Genomic DNA, 21,143 nt, shown 5'->3' on the forward strand with positions numbered 1-21,143 from the left:
GTCTCCCAGTTTCTAGCCTGGCACCCTAACCATTACATGTCCACCTGGTACCTTACCTGAAATTACATTTGTTGGACGACATAGCCAGGCTTCACAGCAATTCTAAGAATGATTGTCCCAACACAAAGGGACTTTATCAGGTTGGGGAAGGCAGTTCTAGCAAAGGCAAGCTCATTAAATCGTATTAATTTCAATGAGGTTAGCAGTGATTAAAACACATTCACTCCTATGAGAAAGAATAAGAAAAGAAAAATATTTGTTGCCTGAAAATCAAGAGGTATATATCTAAATAAATGAATGGTATAAAGGAACTGAAAATGGTTTTACGCATGCAGTTTTCAGCTGTAAAATAGCACGAATTATTTGCAAGAGAATGTCTATGATAATGAAGAAATCCTAACATTGGGTGCAAACAAATGTTTATACATTTAAACTTCTAATGGTAGACATTTAAAAGTAACCCAAGGCTATATATATTGCTTTGTTTTGTTTGCAGAAGGTCGTCCCAGTGGAACAAGGAGTGTAAAAGCACCTATCACAAAGATGGGTGATGGTGCAGGAAGTGTGCCAAAAGTGCCTTTGTGTGACAAGTGTGGAAATGGCATTGTGTAAGATATTTCATTTCCTTATCATAGATTTGTAGCATCGATTTTCAAAAGAGCTTGTAACAACCTGTTACAAAATGAGATATTTCTCATTTATAATCTTAAACAAGGTTGTGTTTATTTGTTTACATCCATCATTAATATCCTGTGGTTGAGCCAAAAACAATGCTCCCAGAATAAACATAATTCAGTTTTCCCCCACTGGACTGAAATGTAAAAGGCAGGACACAGAAGTGGAACAGAACAAGATGGGAAGAGGACAAACAAAACCACTGATTCCTAAAGGGACCTCACAAATGAAATCAAAATGCCATATTATTAAGATACATTGTATAGGTTTGTTTTATTTGAGTAATGTAACATATTTTTAAAAGGTTACAAGAAGAAAGCATGGAACAATTCTATAAATAATGCCCACATATCCTGTGTGGGCAAAGCCTTTTTATTTTTATTTTTTTAATGTTTCATTTAGCTCCCACTGAACATCATCTTCAGTAGGGAATCTAACCAAGGTATGCAGCAGTCATGGAGATTAGAGCAGTGTTTCTCAACCATAGCAACTTTAAGAGGTCTGGACTTCAGTTCCCAGAATTTCCCAGCCAGTTATGTTATGCTGGCTGGGGAATTCTGGGAGTTGAAGTCCAGACCACTTAGTTTGTCAAGGCTGAGAAACACTGGATTAGAGTAATACCCAAGAACTCAGTAGAAGTGAGGAAGACCGAAGCTCACAATTTATTGACCCCCCTCTCCTGCCCCCAGTACCTGAGCAGCAGACTTCTCACTGATTTCTCTGTCCTGGTCTCTTAAAATTGCATTCAGCTGACTTGTTCTTTTGGTTGTGTGTGTGTGTGTTTCCCATTTAACAGTGGCACAGTAGTAAAAGCCCGTGACAAGTACAGGCACCCAGAATGTTTCGTCTGTTCCGACTGCAATCTCAACCTGAAGCAGAAAGGCTACTTCTTTGTGGAAGGGCAGTTATACTGTGAAACCCACGCCAGGGCTCGCATGAGGCCCCCCGAGGGTTACGAAGCTGTCACCGTTTACCCCAAGGCTTAACTGTTTGGAGACACAGATGCCTGCATGCACGCCTAGGGCATTCTCAGCTTACAGCAGCTCTACGCCAATGGCCTAAATCCAGCAAACTGCTCTTTTGGGGGGAGGGGGAAGGAGGACAGGATGGAGGGCTCAGGGAAAAGGGTGGGGTTTTTAGTGGCCCATTCTGGGATAGGGAGCATTCTTTCCCAAGACTTTATCACAATGTCTGCCAGTGTGGTCTGACAGGAGCATAAAGTAAACATAACAGATTGTACTATATTAAGCAAAGCAAAGTTGTTCTACATTGGTTATATTTTTGTTCAGTTGTTTGCACACACTTTACTAAGAAAAGACCTGGTCCATAGATGTTCTCAGCCTCCAAGCCATGAACACAAATCCTTTACCTAAGGACACCCAACCGATACAAGACGGCCCACAGCCTTGTGAGCACTGTTTTTATATCAATGTCGGTCTCTATGATAAATCAAATGTGGCTCCCCATCCTGTTCACATGCCTGCTGGTTCTTTGTGACCCACAGGACTATTACCTCCATATCTTCCTCAACTGCAAGGCAAAGTATATTGCTGCTAAGTAGAAGGAGATGGACCTGGTAGTAGAGTATCTAATTGCATAGCCATTAAAAGTAGTAGTAGTGAACCAGGTAGAGACAGAAATGAAGACTTAGAAGTAGGAGAAGGCAACAGTTCATATTGGCCATGAATGGTTTGCTGTGATAGAAGCACACTTTAGTATAAAATAGACACTGCAAAAAAGCAAGTGCTTTTTAAGTCAGCCACGAATGACGAAGCTTTTGCCTTTTTTTTAAAGCACTATCCCAGTTCCCGTCAACTGCATTTTTATTTGCTTTGTAAGGTTTTCTCAGCTTGGTGCCCTGCAACTCCCATTGTTCCCAATCAGGAGGGGGACTTTCCCATGTTTGTTGCTTAGGGAAGCAAAGGAGGAAAATAATTCCCAGGCTGAAATGACATCAGCTTATTGTCTTTATCCTTACTTTCCTTATGCTGCCTGAGATAAGCAAATCAATTAGGGAAAGATAGCCAGGAACACAACAGGCAGTTGAGCTCAGAGCAGACTGGGAATGGGATTACATTTCTGGAATGGTGGGTTTCTCTGCTTCAGGACAAATGGTTCACATTGATCTAGTGCAGTGTTTCTCAACCTTGGCAACTTTAAGATGTGTGGACTTCAACTCTGGGAACAGAATTCTGAGAGTTGAAGTCCACACATCTTAAAATTGTCAAGGTTGAAAAACGATGATCTAGTGACTGGGATCTGTATATGTGGAAGGATATAGTTCTGAATACACATTTGTTACTCCTTTGCAACACCCATCTGGTCCTCACTGCGGGTGAGGAAGTATATGTCCATCCAGAATTGCTAGCTGCAACTGAAGCTGGATGGGGGGCTTTGCTTGTGATGGTTGATAGGGGTATGCTGTTTAAAATTGGGTTTTTAAAAATATCATTGGCCATATACGGGCCTTAAGGTATGTCGGTGTAGGTTTACACACATCGCAGTTAATATGGTTGTTGACTATAAAGAGCTGCACTTCTGTAGGGTTGTTTGGTTTCTCTGTATAAAGCAATTAAAATGCTTTTTTTAAAAATTGTTTTCAAGGAGTGTTTTCTTGCGTAGTTACCATTACCCATACACAGAATATAAGATGTCTGAGAAATTGTGACTTCTGACATTTATCACCATTTTTTTTAAAGAGGAGGGGCAAGAAGAGAACACCTCAAATTAACAGCAGCTAATGTCTCCATGGGCCAAAATTATTTCAAATGTTTTTAGAAGAAAGCTTTCTAAGGTCAAGTAGGTTTGGGCCTGTGTCTTATGAAGCTGACCGCAGGACTGTTGATAGGTGACAGCTAGCAGTAAGTATTCTTAAGAATAGCTGCCTGCTTTATCTTAAAAAAAAGAAAAAGATAGCCATGAGAGTCTTGCAGGGGAAAACAGCCAAAATCCATAGTAAGGAATGTTTTTATTAGGACCAACTTAACTGTTTTTATTTTGATATGCTTGGGGTGTCTGTGACCAGTAATAAAGTTACTCATTCCTGAGGATCAACCAAAGCATCACCAAACTGCTAATGTGTGAGTGTTGGGAAGAAAACAAAATCAGTTTAAAACATTAAGGCAGGGGTGAACCAAAGCCAAATTGTGTGGTACTTGCCAGTAGCATCTGTGGGGTGGGGGGGATGTCATATGCAGGATAGCAGGCACAATGTCACAACTGAAGACCTTTTAGGGGCAATTATGATACTATAAAGCAGTAGGACAGGATGGAATCTCAGAATGGAAGTACCCCTAAAGGCTGTAAAAATACAGATTCTACCACCAAAAATTACGCTGTGTTTGTTTTTTGACCTGCTATACTTCATGAGTTGATAGATTTTTTTTCTCTACCTTTTTTTCTTCCTGGCCAAATTGAATATGAGGCAAGATTGTGTATTTTTCCATGGAAAAATACACAATCTTGCCTCATATTCAATTTGGCCAGGAAGAAAAAAAGGTAGCGAAAAAAAATCTATCAACTCATGAAGTATATCAGGTTTCGAACAGTGGCTTGGGTAGCAAATGCTTGCTATGTGAAACATGTCTGAGTTGTGTGCCAGAGGTTTGAGCTAGTGTGTGGTACTTAACAGAACTATTCAGCAAGTTAAATACAGCAAATCGGAGCTGTTGGATGAGAGATCAGCTCTGCGTTAGTTGCCTTACAAGGACTGGTGTCAGTTTTGCTTAATAATTAAAATGCAACATTGTCAGCCTGGCAATCCTCCACAGAGAGCCCACAGGGATGACTAAACTGGTCTTTAATTATCTATTAACCTGCCAACCAACAAAAGACTATGAAGATTGAAAAGCAGTGTTCATCCCTGGACCACTATTAATTGTCTCATTAAATCCCTTTTGCTGGGGAGGGGGGGTCCCAGCAGCAGCTACTTTCCCAGGGCTGCCCAGTTATTTCAAAATGTGGCAGCCCACTTCAAACCACAGTTAAACAGCAGAAAAAGTACTGGAATCATGATTATATTTTTACCACTGTGGAATGCCATTCAAATGTTCTGCCTCAGTCATCAGAATGTATTGGATTGTCTCTACTTTCTAACTTCCTACTTACATATGCAGACAAATATCCTATGCATAGTTCCATAAATCAGGTTGCTCTTCCTGGTTTCCATGAGTTCAAAAGAATATAAAAGAGGGAAATCTGCTTCCATTAGTGAGGGCATGCCGAAATACTTTTAATTTCCCTTTGGCAACAGTTGCACAGTTACAAGAGGCACTTCTCCATGGCTCCTTTGGAATACACCAAATGCTTGGGGAGAGGTGGGGCATATCTAGATTAAGCTTTTGCTGTGCAATTGTCTCAATACATTCACCCATATCTGTAGCAAAAGCCTTCACAAAATAGTCTCTCAATCTCTTGCTAGTCCTCCGGCACAACTTAAGAGCCATGGGTAGAGTCAGCAGTAAAAGGAAGCAAAATTCTAGTAATGCAAAAGAAGGAAGCTTCACAATACTGCAAAGCTACCTTCGGACATAATGCACAACTGCCTTACCATCCCTCACTTGCTCACAATCACTACTTTACCCTCTTTAGGTGGGAGAAATTGAAACTACAATTCCTATATAGATGAAGTAATTATATGCCATCAAGATGGTGTTGACTCTGAGCAACCACATACAATAGATATATTTTCTCCAGGACAATCTGCCGCAATCTGGTCTTTAAGGTCTTCCAGTGGTGAACCCATCACAACTGTAATTGAGGGCATCCACCTTGCTGCTGATTGTCTTCTTATTTTCTTTCCTTCCATTATTCCCAGCTTTACAGCCTCCTCCAGAAAGCTAAGTTTTTGCATAATGTGTCTAAAGTAGGATAATTTGAGCCTGGTCATTTGTGCCTCAGAATATTCTGGGTTGATTTCTTTGTTTTCTTGGCTGTCCATGGTATTCTTAGGAATCTTTTCCAACACCAAAGTTCAAAAGCATTAATACTCTTTCTATCCTGCTTCTTCAAGTTTAACTTTCACTTCCATAGAGTGTCACAGAGAAAATCATTGCTTGAAGTTGCTCAGTCTTAGGCCCCCAGCTGCAGATCCTTCATTAATTCCTCTCAGATGAGGACCTTAGAAGAAGTAAATAAGAACCAGTGTTTTATTTAAAAGTATTCTGATCTGTCAGTTATGTTACTAAGTTATTTTTCATAGTGATGCCAACATGTGAGTCCTCTTTCTATATTACTTTTGACTTCACCCCTAAGTTATCAAAGTGGTTTTCTTCCTTCATTTTAACACAACAGTCTTCTCTTTGAAATAAGCATATTTTACTGCAGCATCAATGGCATTTTACATCCCTCCTGTAAGAGTAACTTGGTTGCAAACTAGATGGCATAAAAGAGTTAAGGATATTCTGCATTCCCTTGCTGCCATCTAGTAATCATGTGGATATTTGCAGTTCATATAGGTGGTAGACAAACACATGATGGTGCCATGTGTTATATGATGCCAATATATTTATAATTGAACCTTATATTAGTCCAATAGTTTTAAAACCTTCTCGATGGAACAGTAATTTAGATCCTCTGTACCCCTCCAAACCAGCAACATTAAAACAGTGCACAAGTGATTGTGCTGACTCAAGTAAAAACTCTCAGCTGGTTTAAGGTGTTCTCATGTCACTGCAGCAGAACTATCCTAGCAACCATATTTATCCAGGCAAAACATCAAGTTTAATTATAGATGCTAGTCCCAAAATCTCATTTTAAACAGAACAGAAATGAGCCAAAATGCCTAGGATGTCATATGCTGGGAAACAAGAAGTGGTAACAAGATGTCAGAAGATAGAACTGTGCCAACATACTAGGCTTTGCACTCCTTAAACCCACCTGCTGCCAGAGAATGTGGGGGAAAAATGGTCCCATAACCAGTGTTGAAATAAGATTCAGTGTTGTCCGTGGTGCTTGAAATAAAGGGGTCAGGAATGAAATAGCACTGGCCATCTCTGGGAATAAGACATAGAACAAATGAACCAAACCAAGACATTGGGGGAACTACAGTGCAAAAGAGATGCCTAAATATAGCTTTGACACATTTGCTCTTGTGTAATAGTGCTGGATTAAGTCCAATGGTTGGCCTTCACAGCTGCTACCGAACAGGTGTAAGAGCAACTTTGTGAACATAGTTTATACAAGGGTTATTTGGGAGCCTGGCAGAAATTCACTGAGTTGGCCTGAGATCATTTGCAGCCTGAAACGCCTACTCCTGAGGGAAACTAGATTGTCCTTTGAGCAGCAAGTATTTTTCACCTTGAATCATGTAAGTCTGAATATTTCTGCAAATCTTTTATTTTACTTTTTAAAAAATCTGTATAAGCCATTTCCTTTATGAAAACAGCAAAAGGACATAAATGAAAAAGAATTTGACTTGCCTAATCCCAGAAGTCATCATTAAAATCAACTTTTCTGTGTTTTTCTTTTTAATTATTTTGATCACAGAGTCTTGTTTGGGAAACTGAATAGATAAGCACAAAGATAACAATATAAGGACTAAAAACAACTCTACCCTGCTTTTCCCTTTATTAAGAAATATGTTCTAACTGGCTTATATACTAATTATAAAATAAATCCATTTACACCAATTTGCTCCACCTGAACCAGTGACTAAGTTGCTTTTGAATCAAGCTGGACTTCACAGGGTATGTCCACATCATTTTCTTGGTGACAACAATGCCAGATGGTTTGCAGTGCCTTTGGGGTTGATCTCCTTTTCAATGTATTTATTTATTTTAGCATCACGATGTATCTTACTGTCTGAAATTACCTGGTTATCTCCGATCTAGGAATTAAGCAGCCCACACCCTATTTGGCTTTTTTCCTTTATTTTGCATGCCCGGTTTAGCTTTTAAGATGGCCAAGGATAGCTAGACATTACCGGCTATGGCTGAGTGCAAATTGGAAAAATACTGTACTGCCTTTTTGGTGCAGAAAAGCCCAGGGAAGAGCACAAATGCTGTATCTGCGGGCATTGACGTTTATTAGAGCCTTATTAAAGCCTCTTAAAGTTGCTCGGAAACGACAAGGCCTTTTAATGGAGGGTGACCCTGTTCAAAACGTTTGCATCCTTCTCGAGGCAACTAAATGCAAGGGTCCAGGAGGACGACCATCCGCAACTTCTCGCCCGCCTTGTCCTCTCCCGGCCGTTTCCAAAGAAACTCGTTGCCTGGCAACGGCAGGTAGCTTTGGGCGGAGCGACGGTTTGGGCACCAGCGTTTGTATGTGACGAGCTGAGCGCGGGCGGACGCAAGACAAGATGAGAGCCGGGTTTCGCTCCCGCGAGTTAGACGCGGCGCCGCCTGGTGGGTGAAAAAGCGGGCGGCCGGGCGGGCGGTGGAGGGATTCCTTTCGCCCCAAACGCAGGGCGCCGTTTCATAACCCGGAGGCTGTTGCAGGGACTCAGGCGTGCGACCCAAGAAGGAAAGCCCCCTCTGGTTGCCTGCGGGAAGGCGAGGAGCTTGTGCTGTCCAGGAAGATCGCGGCTTCGGGGAGCCCAAATCCAGGTGCTCCAGGTGAGCCCACCTCTCCTCTAGCTGCAATTGGTACAGATGTTCTACAGAGGTGATGGGCAGGACTTTGCTTCAGTCCATGATGGGGTACACTGTCATGCTTGCTCTCTCTGGAATACAGGGATGTTTCCTATTTTATTTCATCATGTCACTATTATTATTAGTGACTGGTTGCATTTAATACTCCTATATGTTTGTGCAAAAGTATCCTCTAGGGCTAACTGGTGCAATAATTTCTGCTTTTGAATAATCAGAAATATTGCCCACTGGAGAAATCTCCAAATTATTCCCAAGGCCACTTTTATTTATTTATGAACTGCTAACCCTTTCAAGCCAAGGCTACTCTAGCAAGGTACAAAAGCAACAGCTGCAGCAGATGCAGTAACAGCAATAACATACAATAACAGAAATATGTTACAAAATAACATACAGTAACATTATAATTAATATAGCATTAATTGTCCTAACGGCGTTCCGTGAGTCATGCTGGCCACATGACCCGGAAGTGTCCTATGGACAACGCCGGCTCCAAGGCTTTGAAACGGAGATGAGCACCGCCCCCTAGAGTCGGACACGACTGGACTTTACGTCAAGGGAAACCTTTACCTTTACCTAATTGTCCTGGCTTTGGGACAATCACCTTTTTACCAGCTTCCGGAGGGTCAGGGTCAGCTTTCTGCATCACACAATGGTATGCCAACCATTGGTTAACTTAACCCTTGATTACCCAGTTAATCAAGTGCTTTGTGTTCATGCAACAATAAACTAACCACACAAAGTAGGTTCTAGGCACAAATGTAGAGCTCTTGAATGTCATTTAGGGTATTATGCAAAAACAGCAGGCAGGATACAGGCTGTGAGGAAAGACTACAGTCAAAGGAACTGTCAGCTGAAGCCAAGTAGGTGATCTGTCTGGATAGGTGTAGGTGAAGGCTAGATTTAGACTGGGTGTAGCCTGAAAGGTTGTTCTGCCCCGGAACTGTATCTCTTCTTGAAATAGTACACACCCAGCAGAAAGAATGTGATTTTTGCTGTCTCTATCTAATGGCTGTTTCAGAGGACAAACTAAAAACATGAGAAGGACTCAAGTTGCAGGAGGACTTTTTGATGCAGTTTTAACCCCATTATCTCTCAAAACAGCAAGTTGCCCAACTCTGGCCTAAGTGATACTTTGTCATTATGGAACATCCAACATATAGATGTATGAGGTCAGTGAAGAAATGGCAAGTTTAAGCCACAAGCTTTTGCCTGACATTTATACCTCCCAGTATTAGCCTGATATTCTAGAGCAAAATATTAATTCAAAGACATTTCATTCAAAACAATTGGGCCTTTGGGACCTATATAGGAGTAGCTCTCAGATCTTGGAAACTAATTTTTAAGTATGTATTTAGCAAATAAAAATGTAAGTACTAAACTATTTCTGTACTGAGATGCTCGCTGTTTAAGGAATAAACTGCAGGCTTTTTGCCTAATATTTAAATCCTCTAAATGTTACACATGCTGGGTTTGTTGCTTTGATTTTTCAGAAACATTAACTTCAGGAAGAGATGGTCAGCTCCAGCCACAATCAGCACTGAAAGTAAGCTTACCTCTTTGGAACAGTAAGGACAAAAGACTGTGTTTGTGAACTTCCCTAATATTGTGGCTGCCAAATATGTTGAATTACAATTCACATAATGTGGCCATGCTGGCTGGGAATTATGGGGCTTGAACCAATTTAGCTGCAAGGCACCAGAATAGGAAATAGCGGAATAATAGCTAAGATAGAGAGAAATTCAATTTGGCCTCTATTCCTTGTTTGTTGTTGTTGTTGTTATTTTGTTGATGTGTTCTACTCTTCCTCCTTGATACTTTTTAGAAGAAAGGCAATTCATATGTAGCAAAAATAAATTAAAAATAGCCTGATTTGAAGACACTAGTTATAGAACAATTCACAGGTTACAATAACTTAATCTGATAAATTGGTAGCGCCTATGTATGTCCATATTCTGATTGTTATTAATTAAGAAATGTATGCTTTGCTTATCTCTTCCAAAAAAAACAGCTGTAAAACTTTACCAAACATAATTAAAAATCTATGACAGATAGAAGCAGTAACAAACATTTGAAAAACCAAATCCAGTGAAGAGGTTTAATTAAACAGTAAAAAAGCAAAGCTGGCAGAACATAGATTCAGAAAAGAATAATCCCTAAACCTAGATCATAATGGTTTACCAATAATCAGTTTCCTCAAGGAATTACAAACTGCTGACATTTTTAGGCTGGATGGAAGACAATATTCATATTGCTAATATGACTCAGCAAATCTACCTTCAGCTGTTTTTTTATGAGCCAGGAGGAGGAAGGCTCAGGAAGACATACAGGTCACCTCACTAGGCATCATTGTAGCCATATCCTCAGTCTGCATAAACTAGAAAGAATTCATAATTACAATATTCTGTGTTAACTGTCCAAACTGGAATGAATACCAGCAGTTTATATGCTTGTGTTCTTACAAATTGATAAGTCAACTACCAAGATATTTTTTACTTTCTAGAGATAATTGATTTAAAAGCTCACTATGTGGATGCACTGACAAAAAGGTTTACTTGCCAACATCATTGTGGTGTCTCCGAAATAGACACTAACTTGTGTTCTGTTGAATTAATCATGGGCTTTTATATGTTGTCACACCAGATACTTCTGCTATTTTATGGCTCATAAGTCCCCAGGGGACTTAGCTCTACAGGTTGACAGGGGGCATTTGGAGCAATTACATTAATAGCTCAGGTCATTTCCCATCTCAAAGACTGACCAAGGCCTCAATATCAAAAACTTTTAAATATAGTTCTTTAACACTAAGAGTAGAATATCCTAAGACATAAATTAATTCATTTCATAAATAGGTTGTGAGTGGGTAATCAGCTACAAAGTAACTAAATTTACTGTGGGATCCTAGCCTAGATAAATTATCTGAATAAGTGTATATAGACTGGAAAAGGTGGAGGAAGTTGTTTTGCAAGAGTATTGAAAGATGACATTGTGATTTATAACTCACACACCTTTTTTTTTTTTGCTCATAGATTAAATCCCTCCCCCCTCTCATTACTCTCTTTTCAGTGTAAGCCATTTTCCTATCCTGTCCAATCCAATCCTGTCCATGACTATCTAGGGGTAAATCTCACTGAACTGAGTGGAATATGCATAGGAGTCTTTAGAACAGATATGAAACATGCTGTGTCAATTCACTCTTTTCTTAGGAACTAGAACAGAACACATGATTATAGGTTTCTGTAAAAAAAAAAAAAGAATAATCCCACCTGAGTATTAACTATTTTTACAACTTGTAGATCTTACAACAGCAACTGGAATCATTTCAAACTCTTCGACAGCAAACCTTAGAGAATGTAAGCATGGTAAGAGTGCTCCTTGGATACTCATGAAATGAGAAAATATGTGATAATTTATTTCTAATGAGAAGTAAATTGAAAATAAACATACGAAATTGTTTTCATATATAAATTGCAATACAGGGTGAGAAATCCCGATTCTTCTAAATTGGTTCTTGTACTTAGAGTCCTCTCTCCCCTGCTTTTTTCTTTCTTGAACTGCAAATTCAATATTGCTTCTTTTTCAAGTTAATTCCTCTCTTAAGCATGGCTGGGGGGAGGGAAAGGGAATCACAGGATTCCTCACTTTGTGATAAATGTCTCCGAAATGGATTGCCATGAAAAGGTACTCTGGGAAGAAGAAGTCAGATATGTGCCTAAACCATTGACACCTGCTGTCATTGAAACGTGACACTGAAAATGTCTCGAATAAAGATCACTTTCTTTTTTTCTACTACACTGATTTTTGTTTTCTTATATTAAATACATTGGTGAATCAAGGCCAGTTCCTACCTACTCCCATTCTACTGCATCAGATCAATCAATCAGATTCCTATGTATAAAGCCCACAAGCAGATCATGAGCATAATTGGTCACAGCTTTCTCTAAATCAGTGTTTCTCAGCCTTGGCAACTTTAAGATGTGTGGACTTCAACTCCCAGAATTCCCCAGCCAGCCTTGCTGGCTAGGGAATTCTGGGAGTTGAAGCCCACACATCTTAAAGTTGCCAAGACTGAGAAACGCTGATCTAGATTATGTTGTGTTCTCAAAATTCTTCTAATACACATCTGGCATTGGACTGCCCATTTCTAAATAGTGAGTAACACATAACCAATTAGCCTGAACCAGATGGCAAAAGGAAGTGGGATTCAAAACAAGGGCAGTGTTTGTACTGGTCAGTGACCGTAATAAAATCAGTTGAATTGAAATGAACAAGGGCAGTGTAAAACATTCAAAAGAGGGACCTGGCAAAGTCTGTTAGGGCAAAAAAATGCCCTCCTCCTCAAAGCATTAAAGTTATCACAGCATCCAGGAAGAACAGAGCAGCTGCTTCAAAGGCTTTTCCCCAGCTGTTCCCTGTTCTCTATTTCCAACACTTTGCACTCTTATCAAGTGTGGTTAGCACAAAAGAACACTAGCAAAACTAGAAAAAGTGGGTTTTATTAAGGAAGAGTTTTATATGTATGTGTGGCTGTGTCAAACTTTATTCTCAAACATATCAGGTTGTACACAAAATATATTATTTGTGCAGTCAGAAATATTATTACTATCTATCCAACAGTGCACCAGATAAATTCTGCAAAGGCTGAAGACTCTGAATTAAGTAAGACTTACTTTTAAGTTGGCAAAGTTACTCATAGAAATGCCTGTCAGAATGGCTTACAATCATTATTCAAATAGTAAGAGGAATTCAGGATAGCTTAATGATTCATTTGTGTTTATTCAGGTTCAAACTGAAATCAATGAGATACTTAATAAAAATATAACTGATATGAAAAGTCCGGACAATTTACTTTTTCCCACCACATCTATCAACATTACTACGGTATGCTTTTTTTTTTCTTACTAGCAAATACTTTGTGTATTAAAAGCTGTGTATTGTTGTTTGGGGGAATTAAGAATCAAAATATATTTTTTCTAATCATCTGGGATCATTCATCCATCACTTTTAACCCAAACATGCATTATGTAGTATGTAGTTCTATGTACTACATTATATTTTTATGTTTTGAATCATCCTGAACAATCCAATGCTTTTTCACTGAACTATGTTTAGGGTACCATATCATGTTTGAAAACCAACCTGATGTCATATTCCCAACTATAATAATACTTCAGCAGTGCATAAAGAGCAGATAATTTCTGGTTTACATATATCAGTATCAATATCAATACAAAAACAGATTAGTCTTCCGCTGTACGGTATGGTTATGGCAATCTAATAATTACAAAGGCTAATATCTTGTTCATTATTTTTGGTAGTTTATTTGCCCCTTTAAATCACTGTGTATTACCACAATGAGCCCTGAGAATAGTATGATAGCACTTGCTGCTATTATAGGTGCTATCACCTGATACCTTCCAGGGATCTTGGTAGTGCCTAGCCAGCATATCCATCTAGAGCAGTGTTTCTCAACCTTGGGAACTTTAAGATGTGTGGACCTCAACTCCCAGAATTCCCCAGCCAGTCAATGCTGGCTGGGGAATTTTGGGAGTTGAAGTCCATACACCTTAAAGTTCCCAAGGTTGAGAAACTGAGCTAGAGGTTGCTAGGTCAAAGAAAGAAATGCTGTTATTTTGTTAAATCTTAGCAGGTGTTAGTGTGGATGATAAGTGAAGAAGAAACTTTCTTGGAAGCCATATGAGCCACTTGCTTTAAGTAAGAGATGTATAGAAATAATGTTAAAAAAAAAAGGGGAAAATTAAGAAAACTGAATGAAGACCATTTCTTCCAAGAAGAGTTAAACACAACACTCTTTAATCATATTTTGTGATACAATGGTCACTGACTACATTGGGAAAAAAGACTGGCTGATTCAATCTTTTCCCTGAAACCTCTCTAATTAGTTGGACATCAGGAAAAATTACTTAACAGTAAGAGCTGTTTACCAATGGAACAGCCTGCCTCAAAATAAATGATGGTTAACAAACTACAGTAGGTGGGTTCATATTCTGGATTTTAAAAAAAACATTATGGCTCAATGTGATATGTAAACAGATCTCTCTACTCCTAAGAAATGCTCAAGAAAATAGAAATGATAAATTCCCTGAATTACTGTTCATTTCTACCTAGCATTTACAAAATCCCCCAGTAGGTAGACAATGTATTAAAAGAAACCTTGCCCGTTCTTAGCATAAAAAACATACATGTATAATGGTAAGGCAAAGAAAGGGGAAATATTAGAAGTTAAAAACCAGCAAAAAGCACATAATTTAAAATAATTTAAACGATTATTACCAAGTATAAGGAAAACTGTCAAAAGGCAAGTAATCCCCATAGCTTCATGTATTTTTTGCCAGGGGAGAAAATCTTTCCCAAATTTTAAAAGCAGCTACTGTCTCCAACTTATAAGCAATGCTAAGCTATGTTTCTTAAGCACTGAACAGTCTTCTGATATGCTACCTTTCCCTTTGTCTTAGCCAAGAGAATATCAAGAAGCTCAATATTTTAAGAAGCAGTTTCTTCCTGATAAGAAGCCTGACGCCAGTCATTGTTCAGAAAACAAGTTTAGCTCTGAATCCGTATATAACAGGATTCTAAGCAAAAACACTCCACAACAGATTCTATTAAAATACAAAGCAACTGGAATATCAGAAAACCATGCCCAAGAATCTAGAAACAAAGCTGCTCTCACTTTAAATAATGATAATGAAATTAAGAATTTTGCCAACCGCACTTTTTCTCCATTGTTTATGGGCTTGGGCCCAGAAAAGATGACACATCTTAGACTGTTAAAAAATTATAATGAGCACAAAGCCTCCGTGGCATTCCACAACTGTGAGGCAGGGGAGGGATGTTTATCAGAGAGTGTGAGTTCTTTCAAAGATTTGAAAGAGGAGGACAAAAAGACTACTAGACATGAACTGTCACATGCCCTTGAACTTCAGAATTCTAACAATGTATGTGGCAAAGACAATGATTCTGGTTATTTGTCAGAACAGGATTTAATGGAAAAAGTAGTGGATACATCAAATGATGATTTTAAATTGAGGATTTCAGAACTGGAAGGTTCAGTAGATGAGTTTCAAACCATCACTGCTTCATCTTCAGAAAATTACCAAAGTGCACTTCAAACAGCATGCAAGAACAAACATAAGAATAAAGAACATCTCTTGAAAGGCAGTGCCATTGACAAATTGCAGTTAAATCTGTTGTCCAAAGTGCTTAAAAAAAAAGAAACACAGCTGCTTAAGTCACATCAAGAGTTACAAAACTACAAGGATCTGGAATTCTCTGATATCAATTCTGTACCTGATAGCTGTGCTGAAAACCTTAGACTCTTACAAGTGCCATTGGGAGAGTCTGAGCATGTGCAGAAAAAATGGATGATTCTGCAAGAAGATATGAAGACTCAAATGAAACCTCTTACCGAGATTATACAGTCTCTGACAGAGCAAACTTCAAAATATCAGAATCAAATTAAAGAGTTGAATGATGACAAGAATAGCCTTCAAGAGAAATTAGTTAAATCAGATGAAGACTGCAAGGAATGCCTGAAAGAAGTGAAAAGATTACTGAAGAAATGCAAAGAACTTCAACAGCAAAAGGTAGCACTGGAAGACAAGCAGGTTCAGCTTTATGATCAAAATCAGCGGATAATGCGAGACAGAACTGATTTTCAGAAGAAAGATCAAAAAGCCCAGGAAAGTTTGGCTTTCTTCTCAAACGAAAATAGTAAACTTATTGCAGCCTTAGGATCTTTGGAAAACAAAGTTTTAATACTTCAAGAAGAAAAAAAGACCTTGGGGGAAGAAATCTCCCAACTTAAAGAAAAAGAGAATTTGTTAGGAGAAGAGCTTGGAGAAAAACAGAATGAGATACAACAATTGAAAGAAAATGAGAAGATCACAGTATCAGATATGAAAGCTCTTCTTAGGATGTTGCAGTCATTCAAAGACGAAAAAGTGAATTTTGATAAAATCTTGCATGAGGCACTCAGTTCTAAAAACATCCTGGAGAAAAAACTCCAGGATGCCCAGTCAAACAGAGTTCATATTGAGGAAAAACTTCTAATTGAACGTAAAAATGCAAAAATAGAAAGTGGGGTTTTGAAAACTACTTTATCCAATACTGAAAGAGAATGTGACCGACTGAGAACCATGGTAACTACCATTACAGAAGAAAACTGGGTTTTCAGGAAGCAGCTGAATGAATTTACACAGGAAACATCTGAATGCAAGCATAAAATAAGACAACTGAATGAAATGCTCTTACTAAAGGAAAATGAAACACGTTCTGTAGAGAATGAAAGAGATACACTGAGGTTTGAAGCACAGCGACTTCAAAAGAACAATGTTAACCTCAAAGAGCAAGTTACTACTTTGGTCAATGAGCAATATAAGCAAGAGTGCAAACCTAGAAGCCAAAAGGAAAATGATTTATCCGTAAATCCTACTCAAATTTGTGAAGAAATATCTAGGTATCAGCGTATTTCTTTGATACATGATCTACCAGGTATGTTTCGCTTCCTGATATATATATTAAAAAATCTATTTTAAGTTAAAATTATTTTGGGTTTAATCTTAGATGAAGGACAAAATACTTAGACTATAACTGTGAAGAAACCGGTGCCAATATAAATATATCAAGTTGAAGGGGCTCAGCATCAAGTTCAGCAGAGCCCTTTTCCATTCATATGCATACAAATGTACACTCAAATCATGGTGAACCAGCCATGCTCTTTAGTGGGAGATCTAGCCAGGAATTACTCCATTGTACCCCTTTAGCCAGCCAAGGCAGAAAGGAAAGCTCTATGAATTGTGTTCTGCATACCCTCAAACTTTAGACATTTCCATGTATATCCAATATTGAGAAATGAAAATCTATAGCTAATTTCAAGTGTATCCATGGTGCCCTTTTCCATATATGTATCTAGAGCAGGGTTTCTCAACCCTAGGGTTCCACGAGAGGTCACTAGGGGTTCCCTGGGAGATCACAATTTATTTAAAAAATTATTTCAAATTTGGGCAACTTCCCATTAAAGAGGTAAGTTTCATTCTTTATTTTTAGTTTAAGAACACTGTTAATGTGTATATACAGGCCTACACATGAAACCAATATAATAATTTGGTAAATTCTGGCCTATATTGGAGCCTGAATGTACAGGGGTTCCCCAAGGCCTGAAAAATATTTCAAGAGTTCCTCCAGGGTCAGAAAGTTGAGAAAGGCTGATCTAGAGGCATTTTAATTTTCTGAAAGTGAGGTTTTCTCAGAAAAACCAATCAATATTTTGTAAGAGGTTTCTGTAGCTCTAGTTCCACTTAAATTTACAGTTCTGGCAAGGAAAGAGTTTTAGATGACCTACTGAAGTGGATGTAGAATAGGCCATGTATTTTAATCATTATATGGCATAGGAATATATAGCTGGGGAACATTGTTTAAAAATGATTATTAATATTGATAAAGAGTTGGAAGCATTCTTAGTTAAAAACTGGTTTAAATTAAGCTATTGCTAGAAACAACCTCAACATCACCTTCAGTGACATGTAGGACTAATTGCGAAAGCACAATGGATGTATAGATTTGTTGCTATCACAAACTGCCTCCTTTGATTTTGTTTGTAAAGAAAACTGTCTTTTTTTCTAGGCAGTTCCAGGCAAAATTCATCAATCAATCCTTCAAAGAAACTATAATAAAAACTCTTCTTTGAAACCTGTTTAAATCACTTATTTAATTACTATCACTCTTCTTTAAGTCTTTTGGTAACATCCGAATAATGTTCCACAAGTAATCAAGAACAATGAAATTTCACGTTTCTTCTTTTTTTTCCTTTTGAGTGATGGCACATAGTACAAATACTAGTAAGTGGCTGATAGGCAATGATAGACTGGCAGAGGCTAAACTATCTTGTATCAAGTCCTAGTGACTCCTTGAAGTAAACCCAAAATATTGTTACTTCTCTATATATTGAAAAATGCGTATGATAGAAACATATCAAAGAGGTACCTTGCCAAAAATGGTTTGTATATCTGAATATGGGAGCAGTGTAGCTCTGTGTTCCAATAGCTCTGTCCAGTTAACTGATGCTCAGATCAGCTAATAGATAAGCACAATACAGGTAGTCCTTGACTTACAACCATTCGTTTAACCATCATTCGAAGTTACAACAGCACTGAAAAAAGTGACTTATGACCAGTCCCCACAGTCATGTGATCAAACTTCAGGCACATGACAACCAGCATGTATTTACGATCATTGCAGCATCCCGAGGTCCCATTATTGCCATTTGCAACCTTTCCAGGGGGCTTCTGACAAGCAATGTCAATGGGGGAAGCTGGATTCACTTAACGACTGCATGATTTGCTTAATGGCTGTGGTGATTCGCTTAATAACCACAGCAAAAAAGGTTGTAAAATTGGGCATGGCTCACTTAATGACCGCATCGCTTAGTGACAGAAGTTCTGGTTCCAGTTGTGATCATAAGTCGAGGAATACCTGTATGCTCGTTACTGTTGAAAATATCCAAATAATCTTTTCATGACTACTGAGAAGTGAGTCCCACTGAGTTTCATGGTAAGTAAATGTGCACAGGAATGCAAGCTTGTTGCTAGAGCTAAAATGTTTACTGCATTAACACAATAGGCTTTTTGTTAAAGGCAGGAATTTTCTAGAAGGGGTGGATAAAACTTGGATTCCAAAATTTGATTCAATGGCAATTCAATCAAAGGAAATCTCATCAGTTTTCTGAATTAAAAAAAAAAATCAAATCACTGAACTGGATACCTTTGAAAAGATTTGAACTATTGGGATGCTGCTACATGTGCAGAAACAGGATATTTCAGACAGATTCAGAAATCCAAACTGAATCAGTTATTCATTTTGAATCATTCTATCTGAATCAAATCAGATTGATTTTAATAATTGGCACCAACTGTCAAATTGGATCAGTTTTTTGGAATCAAAACAATAGGATCAGGGCTGGTTTGCAAACTTTCAGTATCCATGTTGTATCAGTATATTCAAATGTTTCTCTTATTTTCCCTTATTTTCTGTTTATTTATTTAAAAAAAGGTATGTGCAGCAACCATAGATTTCTGCATGAACATGGCAAGGATATTGCTAGGGTACTGGAGTTACTTAACTGTTAAGATCCAAGTATTCTAAAACAGACACTCATATGAATAAATTGTTCCCAATCTATCAAATCCCTTTTCAACAATTTCCAAATTTTGAGAACATTCTCATCTTTGGCATTCAGATTATCCAACTTGATCCTTTAATTATTATAGCAGCAAATTTGGCCAGCCTATCTTGTATCAAGTCCTAGTGACTCCTTGAAGTAAACCCAAAATACATACAAATCTAGTGATACTGAAACTTAACCAGAACCAAACAATGGCTTCAATGCTATCTTCTCATCACAATTACTTCAACTAAACTACACACTAGTTATTCAGTGTCACAAACAAGTGTACATCCTATCGCTGACAACTTGAGAATTTTCAGTAAAAATAATGCGACATGGAGTTCATATGTATATGTATATGTATATATTCAGCAAATTGCTATAGATATAAGGCCAAATGAGACCACAGCTAAGCTGTAACAAAGATAGAACGAAATGCACATACACTACTTCAGACAGATCACTAAAGCAACTGTTTTGGTTCTTTTATCACTAGCATTTATATAGTCAATATTCCATGAACACAATGTGTTTTTGCAGTGTAATCCAGAATCTGGATTTTTTCCCACATATAATGGGTAATGTGCCTAAAGTATCTAGAATTTGAATAATGAACTTCCTTGATTTACCAGTTACTTGTCTGTGTTCCAGCACAAAAAATGATTAGGCAAATCCTCCCTCTTACTGCTTAACTGCTATGTCTCTTATCCAGCTTCACATTTATTATCATCAACAAAAGCTGTAACTAGAAATTTGGGTTGTAATAAGTATGCAATTTTTTAAAAACAGCATATTTGCTTCTAATTTACTAATATAGTCTTTCTTATTTACTAAACTTATAATTGAAATAATTTAATGTATTAAACATAAAAGGGTGTTACAGTAGACTCTCAGTTAACCGGCACCCATGGGGATTGGTAGATGCCAGATAAATGTAGTTGCTGGTTGCTTGAGAGTTACGATTAAACCCTAATACCCACTAGATGGCAGCAGAGAGATACAGGGTTTTTTTGTCAGCTGCTTGAGAGCACCAGTTGGATTTTTCTGCTGATTGCTTGAGTTCCAGTTAACTGAGAGTCTACTGTACTTTTTTCTTATTTTTTTTTAATGAAAATGTACCTTGCGGACTTCCGGGAGAGGTACGGTGAACTGAAGATAGCTCTGTGAAAGTGGAGCCAATGACTGTGGCAAAGACCAAGGAACCAGTGAGTAGACCAGTCCCTTGGAACCTCTCCAGATAAGGAGAGGACAGGAGATCACCCACATCTGCTCTGGGTGACTGCTCCTTGCAAGGAGACTACAGGACAGTGGTTTTCTGTGGATCTGAGTACCAGGAGATGATGGGATTAGCCATCTTGCTCGCAACTGCTGCAGAGACTTTTAAAGGACACTAAGTTCGCAAACCTCACTTTTTAATCACTTTTGGAAATGGCTCATTAACTACTTCTAAGCTATTAGAGACTTTCAGATTGACAAGTATGAAAACAACAGGTGAGTCTGCCTTCAGTCCTGAATGAAATAAATTTTTAGTCATAAGCTTAAGAATTTAAAGAAATCTGAAATAACAAAAAGCTAAATAAGATTTTGATCTTAGAAAATTATAAAAGGACTAAGAGTCCAGATAAAATTGGAATATTGAAACTTCTGGAATAAGACTTTGGAAGTAATTACAAAGCGCAAACAGCTTCTCATGGGAA

At 38.2% G+C, this 21,143-nt stretch overlaps 2 protein-coding genes across 3 annotated transcripts in view; both read left to right on the forward strand.

Annotated features, from left to right (window-relative positions):
• The window catches only part of PDLIM3 (PDZ and LIM domain 3), a 30,184-nt gene extending 26,916 nt beyond the window's left edge, over window positions 1-3,268 (forward strand). For both annotated transcript variants that reach the window (XM_063309738.1, XM_063309740.1), the window contains 2 exons: window positions 497-608; window positions 1,472-3,268. In XM_063309738.1, the coding sequence (XP_063165808.1) occupies window positions 497-608; window positions 1,472-1,661 (302 nt within the window). In that variant the 3' untranslated portion in view covers window positions 1,662-3,268. The remainder of the gene's footprint in view (window positions 1-496; window positions 609-1,471) is intronic.
• Window positions 3,269-3,943: 675 nt separating this feature from the next.
• On the forward strand, window positions 3,944-17,982 carry CCDC110 (coiled-coil domain containing 110). The gene is made up of 7 exons (XM_063310489.1): window positions 3,944-4,014; window positions 8,035-8,231; window positions 9,758-9,810; window positions 11,561-11,626; window positions 13,047-13,145; window positions 14,741-16,775; window positions 17,907-17,982. Exons 1-7 carry the CDS (start codon window positions 3,944-3,946, stop codon window positions 17,951-17,953), a joined length of 2,568 nt encoding a protein of 855 aa, XP_063166559.1. The 3' UTR covers window positions 17,954-17,982.
• Window positions 17,983-21,143: the final 3,161 nt, after the last annotated feature.

The sequence above is a fragment of the Candoia aspera genome, chromosome 8, assembly GCF_035149785.1.
Source record: "Candoia aspera isolate rCanAsp1 chromosome 8, rCanAsp1.hap2, whole genome shotgun sequence".
In the NCBI taxonomy this organism is placed as follows: domain Eukaryota; kingdom Metazoa; phylum Chordata; class Lepidosauria; order Squamata; family Boidae; genus Candoia; species Candoia aspera.

Excerpts from the sequence above, each read along its gene's own strand:
- CCDC110 (XM_063310489.1), top strand. The coding sequence starts at position 3,944 with ATGGAATCTCAGAATGGAAGTACCCCTAAAGGCTGTAAAAATACAGAT. Across the intron at positions 9,811-11,560 it reads AGCCACAATCAGCACTGAAA|ATCTTACAACAGCAACTGGA; the intron begins GTAAGCTTACCT and ends TACAACTTGTAG. Across the intron at positions 16,776-17,906 it reads TTTGATACATGATCTACCAG|GCAGTTCCAGGCAAAATTCA; the intron begins GTATGTTTCGCT and ends CTTTTTTTCTAG.